The 17173-nt window shown below is 44.2% G+C and overlaps 2 protein-coding genes across 3 annotated transcripts in view; one reads left to right on the plus strand and one right to left on the minus strand.

Annotated features, from left to right (window-relative positions):
* TM4SF18 (transmembrane 4 L six family member 18) overlaps nucleotides 1-17173 on the minus strand; it is a 182002-nt gene that overhangs the window by 100434 nt on the left and 64395 nt on the right. The gene's annotated exons all lie outside the window — the stretch shown is intronic.
* Nucleotides 1-17173, plus strand: part of LOC143808315 (uncharacterized) — an 87237-nt gene that overhangs the window by 49372 nt on the left and 20692 nt on the right. The window contains exons 11-14 of the mRNA XM_077290838.1: nucleotides 3397-3495; nucleotides 12308-12346; nucleotides 12866-12919; nucleotides 17078-17116. Of these exons, the coding sequence (XP_077146953.1) occupies nucleotides 3397-3495; nucleotides 12308-12346; nucleotides 12866-12919; nucleotides 17078-17116 (231 nt within the window). The remainder of the gene's footprint in view (nucleotides 1-3396; nucleotides 3496-12307; nucleotides 12347-12865; nucleotides 12920-17077; nucleotides 17117-17173) is intronic.

Consider the following 17173-nt stretch of genomic DNA (forward strand, 5'->3'; position numbering starts at 1 on the left):
CTGCAAAGTGCCAATAGCAGAGGATTTATCAACTTTCTTTGTTCGTTTAGAGCATGCTGATATAACATGAGTAGAATTTCCACAATAGAAGCACAAATGATTTTTGCGCCTGTAAATCTGTCGTTCGCTTCTGGACAGAAAGCTATCACATTGCATACTCTGTGGTGCCTCTTCAGAAGACACCGCCAACTGGTGCACAGGTTTGCGTTCCCGTAAACGCCGATCAATCTGAATTGCCATTGTCATGGACTCATTCAGACCAGTAGGCGCAGGAAACCCCACCATGACGTCTTTTACAGCATCAGAGAGACCTTCTCTGAAAATTGCCGCCAGAGCGCACTCATTCCACTGAGTAAGCACAGACCATTTTCGAAATTTTTGGCAATATATTTCGGCTTCATCTTGCCCCTGAGAGAGGGCTATTAGGGCTTTCTCAGCCTGAATCTCCAAATTTGGTTCCTCATAAAGCAACCCCAAAGCCAGAAAAAACGCATCCACATTGAGCAACACAGGATCCCCTGGTGCCAATGAAAATGCCCAATTTTGGGGGTCACCCCGCAGTAAAGAAATAACAATTTTTACTTGCTGGGCAGGATCTCCAGCAGAATGAGATCTCAGCGAAAGAAACAATTTACAATTGTATTTAAAATTTAGAAAACAAGATCGATCTCCAGAAAAAAACTCCGGTATAGGAATTTTAGGTTCAGACCGAGGAGCATGTAACAAAAAATCTTGTATATTCTGAACTTTAGAGGCAAGATTATTCAAATTGGTAGCCAGACTCTGGGGATCCATATTTCAACAGATAAAGTCTGAGCCATACAGGGGTTAAGAGGAGAGGAAAACAGGAGACTGCAATTAGAGCTGGAGTGCAACTTCAGAGGAAGGAAAAAAAAAAAAAAAAAAAAAGGTTTCACACAGTTCCTTTTCTCTCCTGCTTCAGCCTATAGATTAAACATTTGGGCTGGCCATACTGTTATGGTTTCCAATGGCAAGGAAACATCAGAAGCATAGAATAAACGGACAAGCTCTCGGGTGATGGAAACTAGAGCTGACCGCGATGCTAAACCTACACACCACACTAGAAGTAGCCAGGGGGCATTCCTGCGTTGTCTCTAGATGCCGCGCGCCAGCCGGAGAACTAACTACCCCTGGTAGAAGAAAACACAGTCCTGGCTTGCCTCCAGAGAATGTCCCCACAGGAGATAGCAGCCCCCCACATATAATAACGGTGAGAGCAGATGAAAAGACACACGCAGTATGAAAGCAGATTTAGCACAGAGAGGCCCGCTAACTAAATAGCAGAAAGATACAACAGAGGACTTCGCGGTCAGCTGCAAAACCCTTCAAAACACCATCCTGAAATTACCTTAACTCATGTGACAACTCATGCCACTGGAGTGGTAATTTCAGCCCAACAAGAGCTTCCAGCTGCAGAGATTCATATAAGTGCAAACTGGACAAAACATACAAAAATAGACTTAAGGACTAAAGTGTCCAACTTAGCTGAGCAGAAAACTGGGAGCAGGAACATGCAACAGAATCACTCTGGATACATTGATGGCCAGCATAAGAATGACTGAGGAGCAAGGTTAAATAGGATACTCCCACATCCTGATAGGAACAGGTGAACTGAAGGCAAAGCTTACAGGACACCAGTACCACAAGAGACCACCGGGGGAGCCCACGAACCGAATCACAACACCTCCATATAGTATAATACACTCCTCAGTCCTCCAAATAGTATAATACATTCCTCATAGTGCTCCATATAGTATAATGCCCCGCCATTGTCATCCATGTAGAACAAGTCACTTCCCATAGTATAATGCACCCCACAGTTCTTCTTATAGTACAATGTATTCCCCATAGTCCGTGATACAGTATAACGCAGCCAACATATAGTATAATGATGCCACCCCAGAGTATAATGCAGCCACCCCACAGAATATATTGTAGCCCCCTAAGATAATGGAACCCCCCAGAGAATATAATGCAGCCCCATCATATAGTATAATGCAGCCCCTGCATATAGAATATATGGTAGCCCCCTCATAGAGCATAATGCAGCCCACCATAGAATATAATGTAACCTCTCCATAGAATACAATGCAGCCCTCCTCATATAGTATAATGCAGCTCCCCATAGAATATAATGTAGCCTCTGCATAGAGTATGATGCAATCTCACCTCATAGAATATAATACAGCCCCCCATAGAATATAATGTAGCCCCCAGAGAATGTAATACAGCCCCCATAGAATGTAATACAGCCCCCCATAGAATTCAGCACCCAATAGAATGTAATACAGCCCCCATAGAATATAATACAGCCCACCTCCCCATAGAATATAATACAGCCCTCCATAGAATATAATGTAGCCCCCAGAGAATGTAATACAGCCCCCATAGAATTTAATACAGCCCTCCCCATAGAATGTAAGACAGCTCACCATAGAATGTAAGACAGCACAGCCCCCATAGAATAAAATACAGCACAGCCCCCATAGAATCTAATACAGCACAGCCCCCATAGAATGTAATACAGCCCTTCCCCATAGAATGTAATGCAGTCAGCCCCCAGAGAATGTAATGCAGCCAGCCCAATAGAATGTAATGCAGCCAGCACCCATAGAATGTAATGAAGCCAGCCCCTATAGAATGTAATGCAGCACAGCCCCCATAGAATTTAATGCAGCACAGCCCCCATGGAATGTAATACAGCACAGCCCCCATGGAATGTAATACAGCACAGCCCCCATAGAATGTAATAAAGCCAGCCCCATAGAATGCAATAAAGCACAGTCCCCATAGAATGTAATGCAGCCAGCCCCCATAGAATGTACTGCAGCCAGCCCCCACAGAATGTAATGCAGAAGGCCCCCATAGAATGTAATGTAGCCAGCCCCCATAGAATGTAATACAGCACAGCCCGTATAGAATCTAATACAGCACAGATTTTGCTGGTATTGTTAAAAGGAGTTTTTAGTTTGCCTGAAACATGCTAAAGACAACAAGACAACCTCTTCCCGCCTTCTGGAGAAATAGTAGACGATACATAGTCGTGTCTAATACACGTGTCCCATCGTACTGACCATACAAGTGCTGTATATACTTGTGGTAAACGACGAGGCCTCGCCCCGCACCACCCCAGAATCCACATAGGAAATATGACCCTTACTGGAGATTTCATAACACGGGAAAGTATCCGAAAGTATCTTCACCACCCAGACTGTTCACTATAATGTAAGTGTATAGAATGAGCTACGCAATATATTATGTCACATCAAAAATCCCCACTAGTGACCACAATAATCATCTGTCTGTGGATGAATCCATCGCCACGAGAAATATCTCTGGATTTCTGTATGTGATATATCTTTATATCTTTAATAGTGAGGAGGAAGAAGAGGAGGACAGAGAGGAGGAAGAAGAGGAGGACACAGAGGAGGAAGATCAGGAGGACAACCCACCAGACAAAGACGAGATGAGTGTGTAAGTGGAGAGATATAATGAGATGATTATACACAGACACTATCGATGATACATTATAGAGAGAATATAAAGTATGGCGGCACATGTACCCGGCTGTAGATATAATATCTTCTGCCAGTTCTACCATGGAGCCACCGTCCTCTCTGTACTCCCCTGAGACATACACACGTGGTTAAAATTGTTGGTACCCCTCATTTAGTGACAGAAAAACCCACAACAGTCACAGAAATAACTTGAATCTGACAAAAGTAAAAAATAAAAAATCTATGACAATGAACTAATGAAAGTCAGACATTGCTTTTCAACCATGCTTCCACAGAATTAAAAAAAATAAAGAAAAATCATGAAATAGGCCTGGACAGAAATGATGGTACCCTTAACTTAATATTTTGTTGCACAACCTTTTGAGGCAATCACTGCAATCAATCGATTCCTGTAACTGTCAATGGGACTTCTGCACCTCTCGACAGGCATTTTGACCCACTCCTCAGGAGCAAACTGCTCCAGTTGTCTTGTGTTGAAGGGTGCCTTTTCCAGACGGCATGGCTCAGCTCTTTCCAAAGATGCTCAAATTCAATGTTTTCCTCTTAGCCATTCTTGGATGTTTTTAGCTGTGTGTTTTGGGTCATTATCCTGTTGTAGGACCCAAGACCTGCGACTGAGCCAAACTATCTGACACTGGGCAGCAAATTTAGAGATACAGGATTATATCAGCAAATTGATGAGTGGGGACAAGACTGGTGACAAATTCCCTTTAAATCCATGTATTTACATGAGTGATGTGTCTTACGTCCTCTCTGTACTCCCTTGGGAAGTATATACCGTATATACTCGAGTATAAGCCGATATTTTCAGCCCATTTCTTTAGGCTGAAAGTGCCCCTCTCGGCTTTTACTTGAGTCATTGTCCTAGAGGGTGGTAGGGAGAGCGGCGGCTGTCACATCTTACTCACCTGCTCCTGGCGCGGTCCCTGCATCTCCGGTGGACTCCAGGCACCGGCAGCTCTTCCTGTGTTTAGTGGTCACATGGTACCGCTCATTAAAGTAATGAATATGGATGTGACTCCACTCCCATGGGGGTGGAGCGCATATTCTTTACTTTAATGAAATGTCTGAGTAGTTGTGGCCGAGTGGTTAAGGCGATGGACTAGAAATCCATTGTGGCTTCCCCGCGCAGGTTCAAATCCTGCTGACTACAAATATGTTCATATAGTTTTGTCTGTTTACTTTAATGAGCGGCACCAGTGACCGCTGAACACTGGAACAAGCTGCCGGCACCAAGACCATCTGTCAGTGAGAAGCAGGGACCGGGCCGAGAGCAGGCGAGTATAACAGGGGAGGGTGAGCATTGTGATATTCATCTGTCCCCGTTCCACCGCCGGGTGCCGGTCCATTTTCCGCATCCTCTGACTGTGACGTTCAGGTCAGAGGGTGCGATGAAGTATTTAGTGTGCGCGCTGTCCTCTCTCTGAACAGTCACTGCAGAGAGCTGGAAGACAGAGCAGCACCCGGCGGTGGATCGGTGACAGGTGTATATCGCAAGTGTCGGGGGCCTGAGCGACAGCAACAGCATATGGGGCATACTACTGTATGGAGCATCTTATGGGGCCATAATCAACCTTTATACCGCATTATATGGGGCAAATGTTTATATCTAGCATCTTATGGGGCCAGTATTAACCTTTGTGCAGCATTATATTGGGCACGTGGTTCTATGGAGCATCTTATGGGGCCATAATCAACCTTTATGCAGCATTGTATGGGGCAAATGTTTCTATGGAGCATCTTATGGGGCCAGTATTAACCTTTGTGCAGCATTATATTTGGCATATTTTAATATATAAATCCACTGTATAGTAATTTATGTGCCTGGCATAATAGATCCACCCTTTATACTACATGTGCCAGGTGTTATAGTTCCACTGCATAGAATTATACAATATGTGCCTGGAATTATTTATATACTCTATATATTGTGGTACATCAGCTTTGCTGCACATAGAGGTAGACACAGGAACGCTGTCTCTTTAAATCTTCCACTGGTTTATTAAAGATACTGCATAAACCAGTGCAGTGTTAGCAAAACTAAGACGACGCTTCTGTCCTAACGAGAAAACCAAAACATAACGTATGGCACAGTCCATGTTGCTGCGGGGATCCGCGCCTGCTCAGGAACAGACAGCAAAAGTTCAGCTTTGGGCGTGGCTATGTAAGCTGTGAGGGAAGACGCACCTTCTGGAGGCTCCTGCTATCCTGGTTCTAATCCTGCCTTTAATCCCCCTGATTTGTGGTCTGCACCGGCTGGAGCGGTGCCTCTGGACCCCGGGAGCCCGGTAATCCCCTTGAACGGCGACTTTGGAGCCCCAGGACGCCGGTGGCAGCGACGCCTTGAACGAGCGACGGAGTCTCTGAGCTGCGGCGGCCATCTTTGAGTGCGGCTCCGGCGGGAAGGACACAGCGCCGGCGAGAGAGACACAGCGGCGGCGGCGGCCGTGGCCGGGTGCATTCCCCGAACATCAGCACACAGCGGGGACGCAGTGAGTCACTGAGGAGAGGAGCAGGTGCCGGGTCCGAGCGGCGGGCGGTCCCTAAAAAGGCTGCAGCCATTATTACAGCGCGCACTCCAACAGCAAGGAGAGCGGCGCTATACTATACAGCTGCGGTGCAGCTCAGGAGGTGAGCCAACACCCTGCATTAATAGAGGGGTGGTGCGGCGTGTGCCCTGGAAAATTGGGCCCTGCACCCACCTTGTTAGACGAGCTCTTGTCTGCGCCATAACTTTGGAGGGATTATCCCCCCTCCCTGCTGTTTTGCCTGTGGGGGCTGTGGGCTGCTCTGAGACTCTGTGCCTGATAAATTCTTAGCTGCTGCTCCTGTTCATACTTGGTGATTCCCTGCCTGGCTGCCTCTTTGAGGTATATCCTAGTTTGACTCTGCCCTGCTATTGGAGAATAGACTGCCATAACCATAAGCTTGATCCTTTTGTGGGGACCTTCTGTTAATCGCCATGCAATCTTCTAAAGGAGGGGGGGCTGCTGAAAAGTTAAAGAAATATGCCAGAGATGATACTCCTGACAGTGTACGTACCCTCAGAAATAACTCCTCACAGAATCAACGCAAAAATCGCCCTTCTGACAGTAATGAGGAAAGGGAACAAGGCGAACTAACTCTTAAGCAAGCATCTGAGCAATTGATGCAAGCTATATCCCTCACTAGGTCCTCTCTCACTGAGAAAATAGAAGACGTACATACTGAGGTGGGCCGCCTGCGACATGATATGCAGGCTATGAGAGGGCGTATCTCTGAGGTTGAAACAAGAGTGTCTCAGATAGAGGACACCATTACCCCAATGGAGGCTAAGCTCTCGAAAGCCGTCGGCTCTGTGAATGCTTGGAAGCAAAAAGCAGATGACCTGGAAAACAGACTGCGCCGCAATAACATTCGCATTATTGGCCTACCAGAACGCTCGGAGGGTCAGCAACCTGAGCAATTTATAGAGGACTGGCTTAGAACCTCTCTGGGAGATGGATTCTCCTCAACATTTTCCGTGGAGAGGGCCCATCGGGTCCCAACGAGACCTCTACCCCCCGGAACCCCACCTCGGCCCTTCTTGGCGCGTCTCCTCAACTGCAGAGACAGAGATGCGATCCTTCGCTTGGCGAGGCAGAAGAGCCCCATTAAATTTAATAATGCTACTATCTCAATCTTCCCGGACTTTTCTATGGAACTTCAAAAGCAGCGAGTCCGATTTGTGGAAGTTAAAAAGCAGCTCAGGGATAAGAACATCATCTACTCCATGCTTTATCCGGCTCGGCTCCGCATTGTCCATGAAGGCTCCTCCCTGTTCTTTACTGATCCGGCGGAGGCAACCGAATGGTTGCGGTCATATAAGGGGTCCAGTGTGCCGAACTCCTAAGCTGCTCTCCTTACTCCATGGCAACATAAATTGGAGCTCTCCGTATTGGTGCTGAGCTAATCTACAATACCGGACGCTGGTTCCAGTGAGGGTATCCCCTTTTCTATCTGACTGTAGGAGTGTAAGATTATACTCCTCCACTGTTCGAGTTTTGTTTTGTTTGGGTTTTTACACCAGTTTTGACTGTTTGATATGTTTGCTAGTCGCCAATGATAATTTTGTGCTCTACGTGATGTTCCTGATCCCTGCCCGAATTGCGATGTATGTTATTCTTTTTTTTTAGGCGTGGATATGGGGTCTGAGATTATATTTATGACATGGAATATACGGGGTATTAAAACCCCCCGTAAGAAAATCAAGGTATTCTCTCAGATTAAAAGGTATCATCCCCATATTGTAGCCCTTGTAGAGACACATCTGACCAGGGACACAGTTAAATGTATACAAAAGCCGTGGGTGCAGTGGTCCCTTCATGCATTCCATACCAGTTACTCCAGAGGGGTCTCTCTGTTGATACATAGAAATGTTAGGTGGGAGGCTAGGGAAGCACGACGTGATCCCGAAGGTCGCTTTGTTTTTGTACATGCCTTTATTAATACGCGAGAATATGTGATACTATGTGTTTATAACCCACCCCCGGCTAGTATATCGATTCTCCGCATGGCAATGGGTTTCTCCCTAAATTATCCTAATGCTAGTGTTATTTGTATGGGAGATTTTAACTTGGTTATGGATAATTTTAAAGACAGATTGAGACTAGACGGGGGGACGTTTGGAGGACCTTCTCCTCAATCCCCCTCTCAATTGGCGCTATTTATGAGTAATAGCGGATGGTTGGATTTATGGAGGGCACGCCACCCTGAAATAAAAGAATATACCTGTCATTCGTCAACTAGACAGTCTCTATCTCGCATAGATTACATATTTGGATCTAGTGATCTGGCATTATGGGTAGATAATATCGAACATGGTAATAGGGGGATATCAGATCACAGTCCAATCATTCTCAAATTTAAATACGGTCAGCCAAACAACTATATACCTTGGAAATTGAATCCCTTCTGGTTGAAGCTGATAGATTCTAGTGATAGAACGGTTGATCAGTTGAGCTGTTTTGTCTCTACTCACCCAGACCTCTCGAATCTTAATCTGTTCTGGGACACTCTAAAGGCATACTTACGGGGATGTCTGTCTTCCACAATTTCCTACATTAAAAGGGTGACGGCGGGGGAGGATGATGAGATGGAGCGGCGACTGAGGGATACGGAGGCCGCCTATGTGGCCAATCAGACCAGTGGTAACAGGGTGGAATGGCTTACTTCCCAAAGATTATACACCCAACATATAGACACTAAATCGAAACGCAAACTATTTTTTACCCGTCAATCCTATTTCGAATTGGGGAATCAGGCCAGTACACTCCTAGCCTTTTTAGTACGCCAACATAATACCTCTAATACAGTATTACAGATTCGGGCACCTGATGGTTCGTTGGTATCCTCAACTGAAGAGATTCTTCAATGTTTTTGTAATTACTATAAATCATTGTACAAATCTGATGGTGGTTTTGGTATCCCTGAATGTGTGGACTATTTATCAGACATAGCGTTCCCCTCACTGAGTCCAACCCAACAGGCCTTTATGGAGGCCGAGTTTACTCTAGAGGAAGTGGAACATGCTATAATGGACATGGCTTCCGGGAAGGCCCCTGGACCTGACGGGTTTCCCGCTGAGTTCTATAAAAAATATCGGAGCCATCTGGCACCACATTTATTGAAGGTGCTCCGGGGTATATGGGAGGGAGAGTTTATGCCTGAAACCTTTTACGATGCAAATATTATTGTACTTAAGAAGGAGGGAAAGGACCCCCTGGAATGTGGGTCATATCGCCCCATATCATTGGTGAATGTAGATTATAAGATCTTCACTAAAATCTTGGCCACCAGACTAAATACGATCATACTAGACCTTATACACCCAGATCAAACTGGCTTTATGCCCGGGAAGAGTACCTCCATCAATATTAGACGGGTCCAATCAGTGATTCAATATAGCTCTTTAGAATTGGACAATAACTGGGCATTGGCGTCACTAGATACAGCCAAAGCATTCGACTCTCTTGAATGGTCTTTCCTTTCCGCATGCCTACGGAGATATGGTTTTGGGGATAAATTTATTAGAGGGATAGATACGCTATATAGGAATCCTAGGGCATGGGTAATTGTGAATAACTCTATCTCTGATTCTTTTACTTTGCACAGAGGAACCCGTCAAGGATGTCCTCTATCCCCGGCTCTCTTTGCCCTCGCGATAGAAGCGTTAGCAATACGTATAAGGTCCTCTATAGATATCAAAGGAATTAATATTGCGGATCGTGTGGATACCATTGGTCTTTATGCCGATGACATGATTATATTTATGGATAAAATAGAAGAAACGTTACCGCAAGTAATAACGACCATCGACAAATTTAGTAAAGTCTCTGGTCTCTATATAAATTGGGACAAATCTACCCTAATGCCTCTGTCTCATGCTCCGATGCCCTGTCTCGAAAACCTCTCATCGTTACCTGTAGTCTCCAGTTTCAAGTATCTGGGTATTCATATGTCCCAATATAGTCGGCTAGACCTACAACTTAACATTTATCCACTATTGGACCTGGTCAAATCTAAATTTATAGCCTGGAGCAAACTCCCCCTCTCTGTTGCAGGCCGCATTAATCTAATTAAAATGATATTACTCCCCAAACTTAATTATTGCTTCCAACACAGTGCAGTGCCAATACCCAAGTCTTTCTTCGCAAATCTAAATTCCCTAACCACATCCTTTATATGGGGAAAGACTAGACCCAAACTTAAACTATCTACTTTACAGAGACCAAAAAGGGGGGGTGGGGCGGCTTTACCAGACTTTTATCTGTACTATCTTGCCGGACAGGCCAAGGCATTAAGCAAATGGATGCCTAATAACTATATACCTAATTCAGAGAGCCATTTACTTCACTCTGCCCGGATTGACTGTCCATTGGGATTTCTGGAAACAGAGAGAGTCAATGCTCCTCGTTTGCTGCCTTTGCTTCGACTGGCGACATTGATATGGAGACAGATCAAAAAAGTTATCACATTTGCAGATGTAATAGCTGAAATGCCATTATGGCATAATAGTTATTTCCCAGAACTACTAAATCACTCATCTACTGAGTTCTGGATCTCATACGGTGTTCTTTCAGTGGGCAATGTACATGACCAAGGGGTTTTTGTATCTTTCGAACAATTACGGGATACTTACAATATTCCAAGATCCCAATTCTTCTGTTATTTACAGCTAAGGTCAGCTTTCCAATCACATATGCGAAATGTGGGTGCGGGTCGAGCGATCTCATCTCTACCTCTAATAGGCATTCTCAACTCACAAGGCCCTCAGGGACTCATTTCCTCTTTATATACATATTTGTTATCCGTGGGAGATGGATCCACTATTAGCTCTCTTAAAGAGAAATGGGAGGGACTTCTTCCCGATACAATGGGAGAGGAATGGGAAGATATTCTAGAGTCTCCAACTAAAGTTTCTCCTTCAGTTAATAACAGGATGACCCAGCTATATATTATATATCAGACCTATTTGACCCCAACGCGGCTCTTTAAAATGGGTCGCCTCCATTCGTCAGATTGCTTGCGATGTCATGCACAAGATGCAGATTTTATCCATATGATTTGGAGGTGCCCGGTAATCTCGCACTATTGGAAAGAGGTCACGACATTATTAACATCTTTATTGTCAATCCCTGTTCCACTTGAGCCATTGACCTGCTTATTCGGGGTGTGGGATGCAGAGGCCTGGGATCACTATACTGGGATCTTTCTTAGAGAGACGCTCTTCTTGGCACGGAAGGTACTGGCGCTGAGGTGGATGGGTGGTTCCTCCCCGTCTCTCGGAGCTTGGATCGATTTGGTGAACTCGGTCGTCCCATATGAGAAAACACTGTACCAAAATAGAGGATGCCCAGGTAAATTCGAAAAAATCTGGGGTAGATGGAACTCCTCTCATCATACTCTGTAGTCTGCGTTGATTAGATACATGCACGGGAGGATGGGCTTGTGGTTCTGGGACATCGCTGGTGGAGTAGGATTCAACTCTGTTTTTTTTTCTTTTGGCGACTTACTGTTTAATGTTAACGGTTAAAGTTGTATAGTAGGTAGATTTTAGATGCTAGTGATTTAACATGCACAGTTTATCACCTCTGTAAGTTCTGGATATGATGATATTCTATGACCTTTTATATCTGATGGTATAATTGATGATGATACATGCTAATGTGTGCATTATTTGTTTATTCTGAAATTAATAAACGAATTTAAAAAAAAAAAAAGTTCAGCTTTCCACAGCATGAAAACACAGCAGTGGAGCTTGTATCTCCAGTACCACCCAACCCTGAATGTGCCAGAAGGCTGAGTATTTATCCTCTGAACCCCACCCACTCTACAGATATTCACTCAACCTAGCTCTAAACATGGCCAATTAACCCCTCTCAGCACTTAGTGTGCTGGAGCGTTTTCCTCCCCTCCAGTACTTTGCCAGTGACTTTGTCAAAATACATAGCGAGTATTATATGTGCCTGGCATTATAGATGCACTCTATATATTACATGTGCCTGGCATTATAGATCCACTCTATATATTACATGTGTCTGGCATTATAGATTCACTCTATATATTACATGTGCCTGGCATTATAGTTCCACTTTAGAATATTATATATAATTAATATATCGTGCATAGATTTCTATATGTGTATAAGACAGACAAGAAAGCTATATAATATTATATCGCTATTAATATTATACCAGTAGTATAAATAATATAATATCATATAAATGTCTCCTCTGTTTCTTCAACAGATTCAGGCATAATGTCATCAATGCCGTCCCAGCATTCAGGTATTTATCTAGAATCTCCCATATTCCTCTGTTCTTACAATATGAGTCTTGTATATAAAGAGCAGCAGGAACAATCCTGGTGATATTTCTTATGAATGATATAAAAGTTGTGGACAAAAGTTTTGAGACCAACACAAATTTTGGTTTCACACAATTTGGTGCTTCAGAGTTTAAGATCTTTTAGTCGGAGGTTTCTATCATTACTGAAGTACAGTTATCAGCATTTCACAGGATTTTAAACTTTTATTAACAAATACATCAAGTTTTTTTAGTTAAAAAATGGTTGTTATTCCACAGCATTTGGCCCAGAAATTGATATTCAGCTGCAAGGGTTAATGGCGGTCTTGAAAAATAAGGGTCAACACTATAAATATTAAGCCTTCTGACTAAAATATTTAAAAACACCGAAGAAGAAAACTTTGTGAGAACCAAAATTTGTGTCAGTCTCAAAACTTTTGTCACAAACTCAATTATAGAAATTTGTGAATCAATCATTGTAACTGGAGCTTTATTTTATAGACAAGACAGATTTCCAACCTGGGTCTCCTCCCTGCCAGATCTGGACACCATAATGTAAGTGTAAAAAATTAAAAAGAACCGCCGTCCACAACCACAGAACATTCCACAGAACATTCAGAACATTCTGAAGATTTCTCTGGTTATACCACATTGGAGAATATAGTTCTAGGTCGTCACACAATTCTTACTATCTCAGGAAAACCTGAAAACATGACTATAAACCAGTAAGAATGTAATATATAGTTATATTCAGTTGTGCACCGGTAATAGAAGCAGACCACGCAGCCGCTGTCAGGCCTGGTGCTAGTGACACCGCTGCGCACCCTCATTCCTCAATGCCGATACATTTGAAAGCGATGATGGAAGAGGAGCCGTTAGCCGACACTCCCTCCTCCGTCATTCTCTCTGTGCGTCTGACGTCTCAGCGCAGCGGGCGCGATGAAGTCACTACGTTGCACCTGTTGTGCCGACCAGCACCAAAGATCAGACCACATGCTGCAGAGATCTGAACAGTGGGGGAACAAGAAGAGGTGAGTATTTTTCTTTTATAAATTAATGAGTATATTGTGGAAGCCATCATAATATTTGGAGGGCCACTTAGGAAACAATCAAAATAATTAGAGGGCTACTTGGTGGGCCATCATGCTACTTGGAGGACCTCTTGGGGTCCATTATATTATTTGCAGGAATGTGTGGGCCAGTTATACTACTGGTGTGCTGTTTGGGGGGCAGTTATACTGTGTGTAGGGTTGTGTGGGGGGCAGTTATACTGTGTGTAGGGCTGTGTGAGGGGCAGTTATACTGTGTGTAGGGCTGTGTGAGGGGCAGTTATACTGTGTGTAGAGCTGTGCGGGGGGGAAGTTATATTGTGTGTAGGGCTGTGTGAGGGGCAGTTATACTGTGTGTAGGGCTGTGTGAGGGGTAGTTATATTGTGTGTAGGGCTGTGTGAGGGGCAGTTATATTGTGTGTAGGGCTGTGTGAGGGGCAGTTATACTGTGTGTAGGGCTGTGTGGGGGGAAGTTATATTGTGTGTAGGGCTGTGTGAGGGGCAGTTATACTGTGTGTAGGGCTGTGTGAGGGGCAGTTATATTGTGTGTAGGGCTGTGTGAGGGGCAGTTATAGTGTGTGTAGGGCTGTGTGGGGGGCAGTTATATTGTGTGTAGGGCTGTGTGAGGGGTAGTTATATTGTGTGTAGGGCTGTGTGAGGGGCAGTTATACTGTGTGTAGGGCTGTGTGAGGGGAAGTTATACTGTGTGTAGGGCTGTGTGAGTTTGTCATTATACTGTTTGGAGGGCTAGTGGTGGACATTATACAGTGTGGAGTGATAGTGTTGGCCATTGTATAGTACATGAGCCATTATAGAATGTGAATTTTGTAGAGACCATCATACTGTATGGAGGGCTGTGTCAGGGCCCTCATACTGTGTCTGGGGGACTTTGCGGATGGGGGCTGGTACTGTAGGGTTATCATACTGTGCATGAAGCGGGTACAGTGGAAGAATTCTTTTTGGGTATATCTTACTGTGTTTAGGGGGCAGATTTGTTGGCATCATACTGTATGGGGGCCATGGAAGGGGTGTCCTAGTGTGTGGGAACACTGAGGGGCTTCAGTAGGGGCAAAATTACTTCATACGGGTTGCAAAGTTGCGAGATATGTGCCTCTGTGATCCCACTGAATATTATTAATTTTTTTGGGGGAGGGGGTGGGCTGTGGCAATTTGGACTTCATGATTTTTATTCTATGTACACCCCTGGTTATATAATATACATCCTGTAGTGGGACAGCAAAGTCTTCTACCACACAGCCTATAAGAACAGACTGAGCCTAATGGTAATCCAGTCCTGAGAGGAACACAGGTGTTCTGTGGATATAAATACGAGGGGCCACCAACACCAGCATCTATTCCAGCTGGATGGAGCATCTGAAGACACATTCCGCTGAAATGAATTAAGGCGCAGAGGGCCGCCATGTCCTTGCACTGCAATAAACACTGCTGGCCAATCAGGGGTGGCATGAAAGTCACTTGTGACGCTGGCTGTCGCCCACACACCGAAGTCAGGAGCCGGCCATAGAAAAAGATGCCACACAAGGAGGGAGCTGGAAAAGGTGAGTAGAAGCGTTTATTTGCTTTTATATTTGTTGTAGAAGAGAACACTATACCGTGCTGGGGATCACATATTACTGGAAGGGGACAGGAATGGTGGATTATACCAGGATGGTGAACATTATTACTGGAAGGGTCCCAGGACATTATACCAGGATGGGGGACATTATACCAGGATGGGGGGCACATATTACTGGAAGGGGCCAAGGATGGAGGGAATTATACCAAGATGGGGGACACATATTACTGGAACAGTACAAGAATGGTGGATTATACCAGGATGGTGAACATTATTACTGGAAGGGTCCCAGGACATTATACCAGGATGGGGGACATTATACCAGGATGGGGGGCACATATTACTGGAAGGGGCCAAGGATGGAGGGAATTATACCAAGATGGGGGACACATAGTACTGGAACAGTACAAGAATGGTGGATTATACCAGGATGGTGAACATTATTACTGGAAGGGTGCCAGGATGGGGGATATTATACGAGGATTTGGGACACATATTACTGGAATGGGCCAACGACGGTGGTCATTATACTAGCATGAGATACATACTGTATATTACTGGAAGAGTGCCAGGATAAAGGGCATTATACCAAGTTGGGGGACACATATTACTGCAAAGGGCCAAGGATGGTGGTCATTATACTAGGATGAGGTCCATATATTACTGGAAGTGTCCCAGGATGGGGGATATTATACGAGGATTTGGGACACATATTACTGGAAGGGGCCAAGGATGGTCGACATTTTACCAGGATTGGTACGTATATTACTTGAAGGGACCCAGGATAGGTGATGTTATACCAGACAGGAGTACAGGTTGAAGAACACTATACCTGAAAAGGGAGGCATTATATCAGGATGAATGACATATATTATTAGAAGGGGCCCAGGATGAAAGGCGTTATGCCAGTTGGGTCACATATTAGTAGATGGGGATATTATGCCAGAATTGGTGACATATAAAACTATAAAACTGGAAGGGGTCCAGGATAGGGGGTATTATACCAGAATGGGGGCATATATTACTGGAAATGATCCAGGATAGGGGATGTAATACCAGGAAGAGGGGCAAATATTACTGGAGAGGGTCCAGGATGGGGGATGATATACAAGGAGGGGCCACGGATGGAGAACATTATACCAGAAAAGATAAATATTACATCAGGAAGTGGCCCAGGATGGAGCACACTATGATAGGAAAGGGAGACATATTAGGAAAGGACCCAAGGTGGAGAACATTATACCAGCAAAGGGAAACATTATACAAGGAAGGGACCCAGAATCGAGACAATATACCAGGAGGGCGAACATTATTACTTTAAAGGGCCCAGGATAGGGAACATTTTACCAGGAAAAGGCTCAGGATGGAAGGCATTATACCTGGATCAGGCCCAATATGAAGGATATTATTACAGGAAGGTGCCAGGATGGAGGACAGTTTACCTGGAAGGGACAATGGATGGTGGACAATATTACAGGAAGGGGCTAGGACCAGGGACATTATTACAGTATGGGGAACATTGTTACATGAGAATGTGAACACATAAGTCTTCACGGGATCTGGAACGCTACAAGGGTCCATACATCTGACAAACATGTAGGTGGGGGGGCTCGGGTTCAAATTTTGCACAGGGACCAATCGGACTCTAGTTACGCCAATGAGCCCTATACAAATTAAATATGTTCACAACTGTAATAACCTCAAGAACTTATTCAACAGGCTATTTGGTGTGAAAAGTGAACTGTAAAAAATGTGAACACAAAAACTAAAAAAAAAAATAGTTGTTTTTTCTATATTTGTGTTGCAAAGAAAAACTGACTAAATTATGTAGCAATTTATATGTCCCCTATAATAGAGGTAAAAAATATAATTTGTCCGACATGAAACAAAGCTTCATACAGCCACGTAAATGAAAAAAGAAAAAAAGATGCTGGTCATTCCGGCTTTTCAGGTCTGGTTTATCGGGTTAATGACAGTTTTACATCAGACATCCCCATTAGTGATCACAATAACCATCTCATTATGGATAACCTCTATGTCAGGAGAAATATTTGTATAAATCTACATATGCCATGTTATATCTTACAGTGAGGAAGAAGAACCAGATGAGGATGCTGCAGAGGTCATGTATGTAGAGAGATTTAAAGAGATAATTGTATGGACATTCTATATTACACGTTATAG

This window comes from Ranitomeya variabilis, chromosome 2 (genome assembly GCF_051348905.1).
Source record: "Ranitomeya variabilis isolate aRanVar5 chromosome 2, aRanVar5.hap1, whole genome shotgun sequence".
NCBI lineage: Eukaryota > Metazoa > Chordata > Amphibia > Anura > Dendrobatidae > Ranitomeya > Ranitomeya variabilis.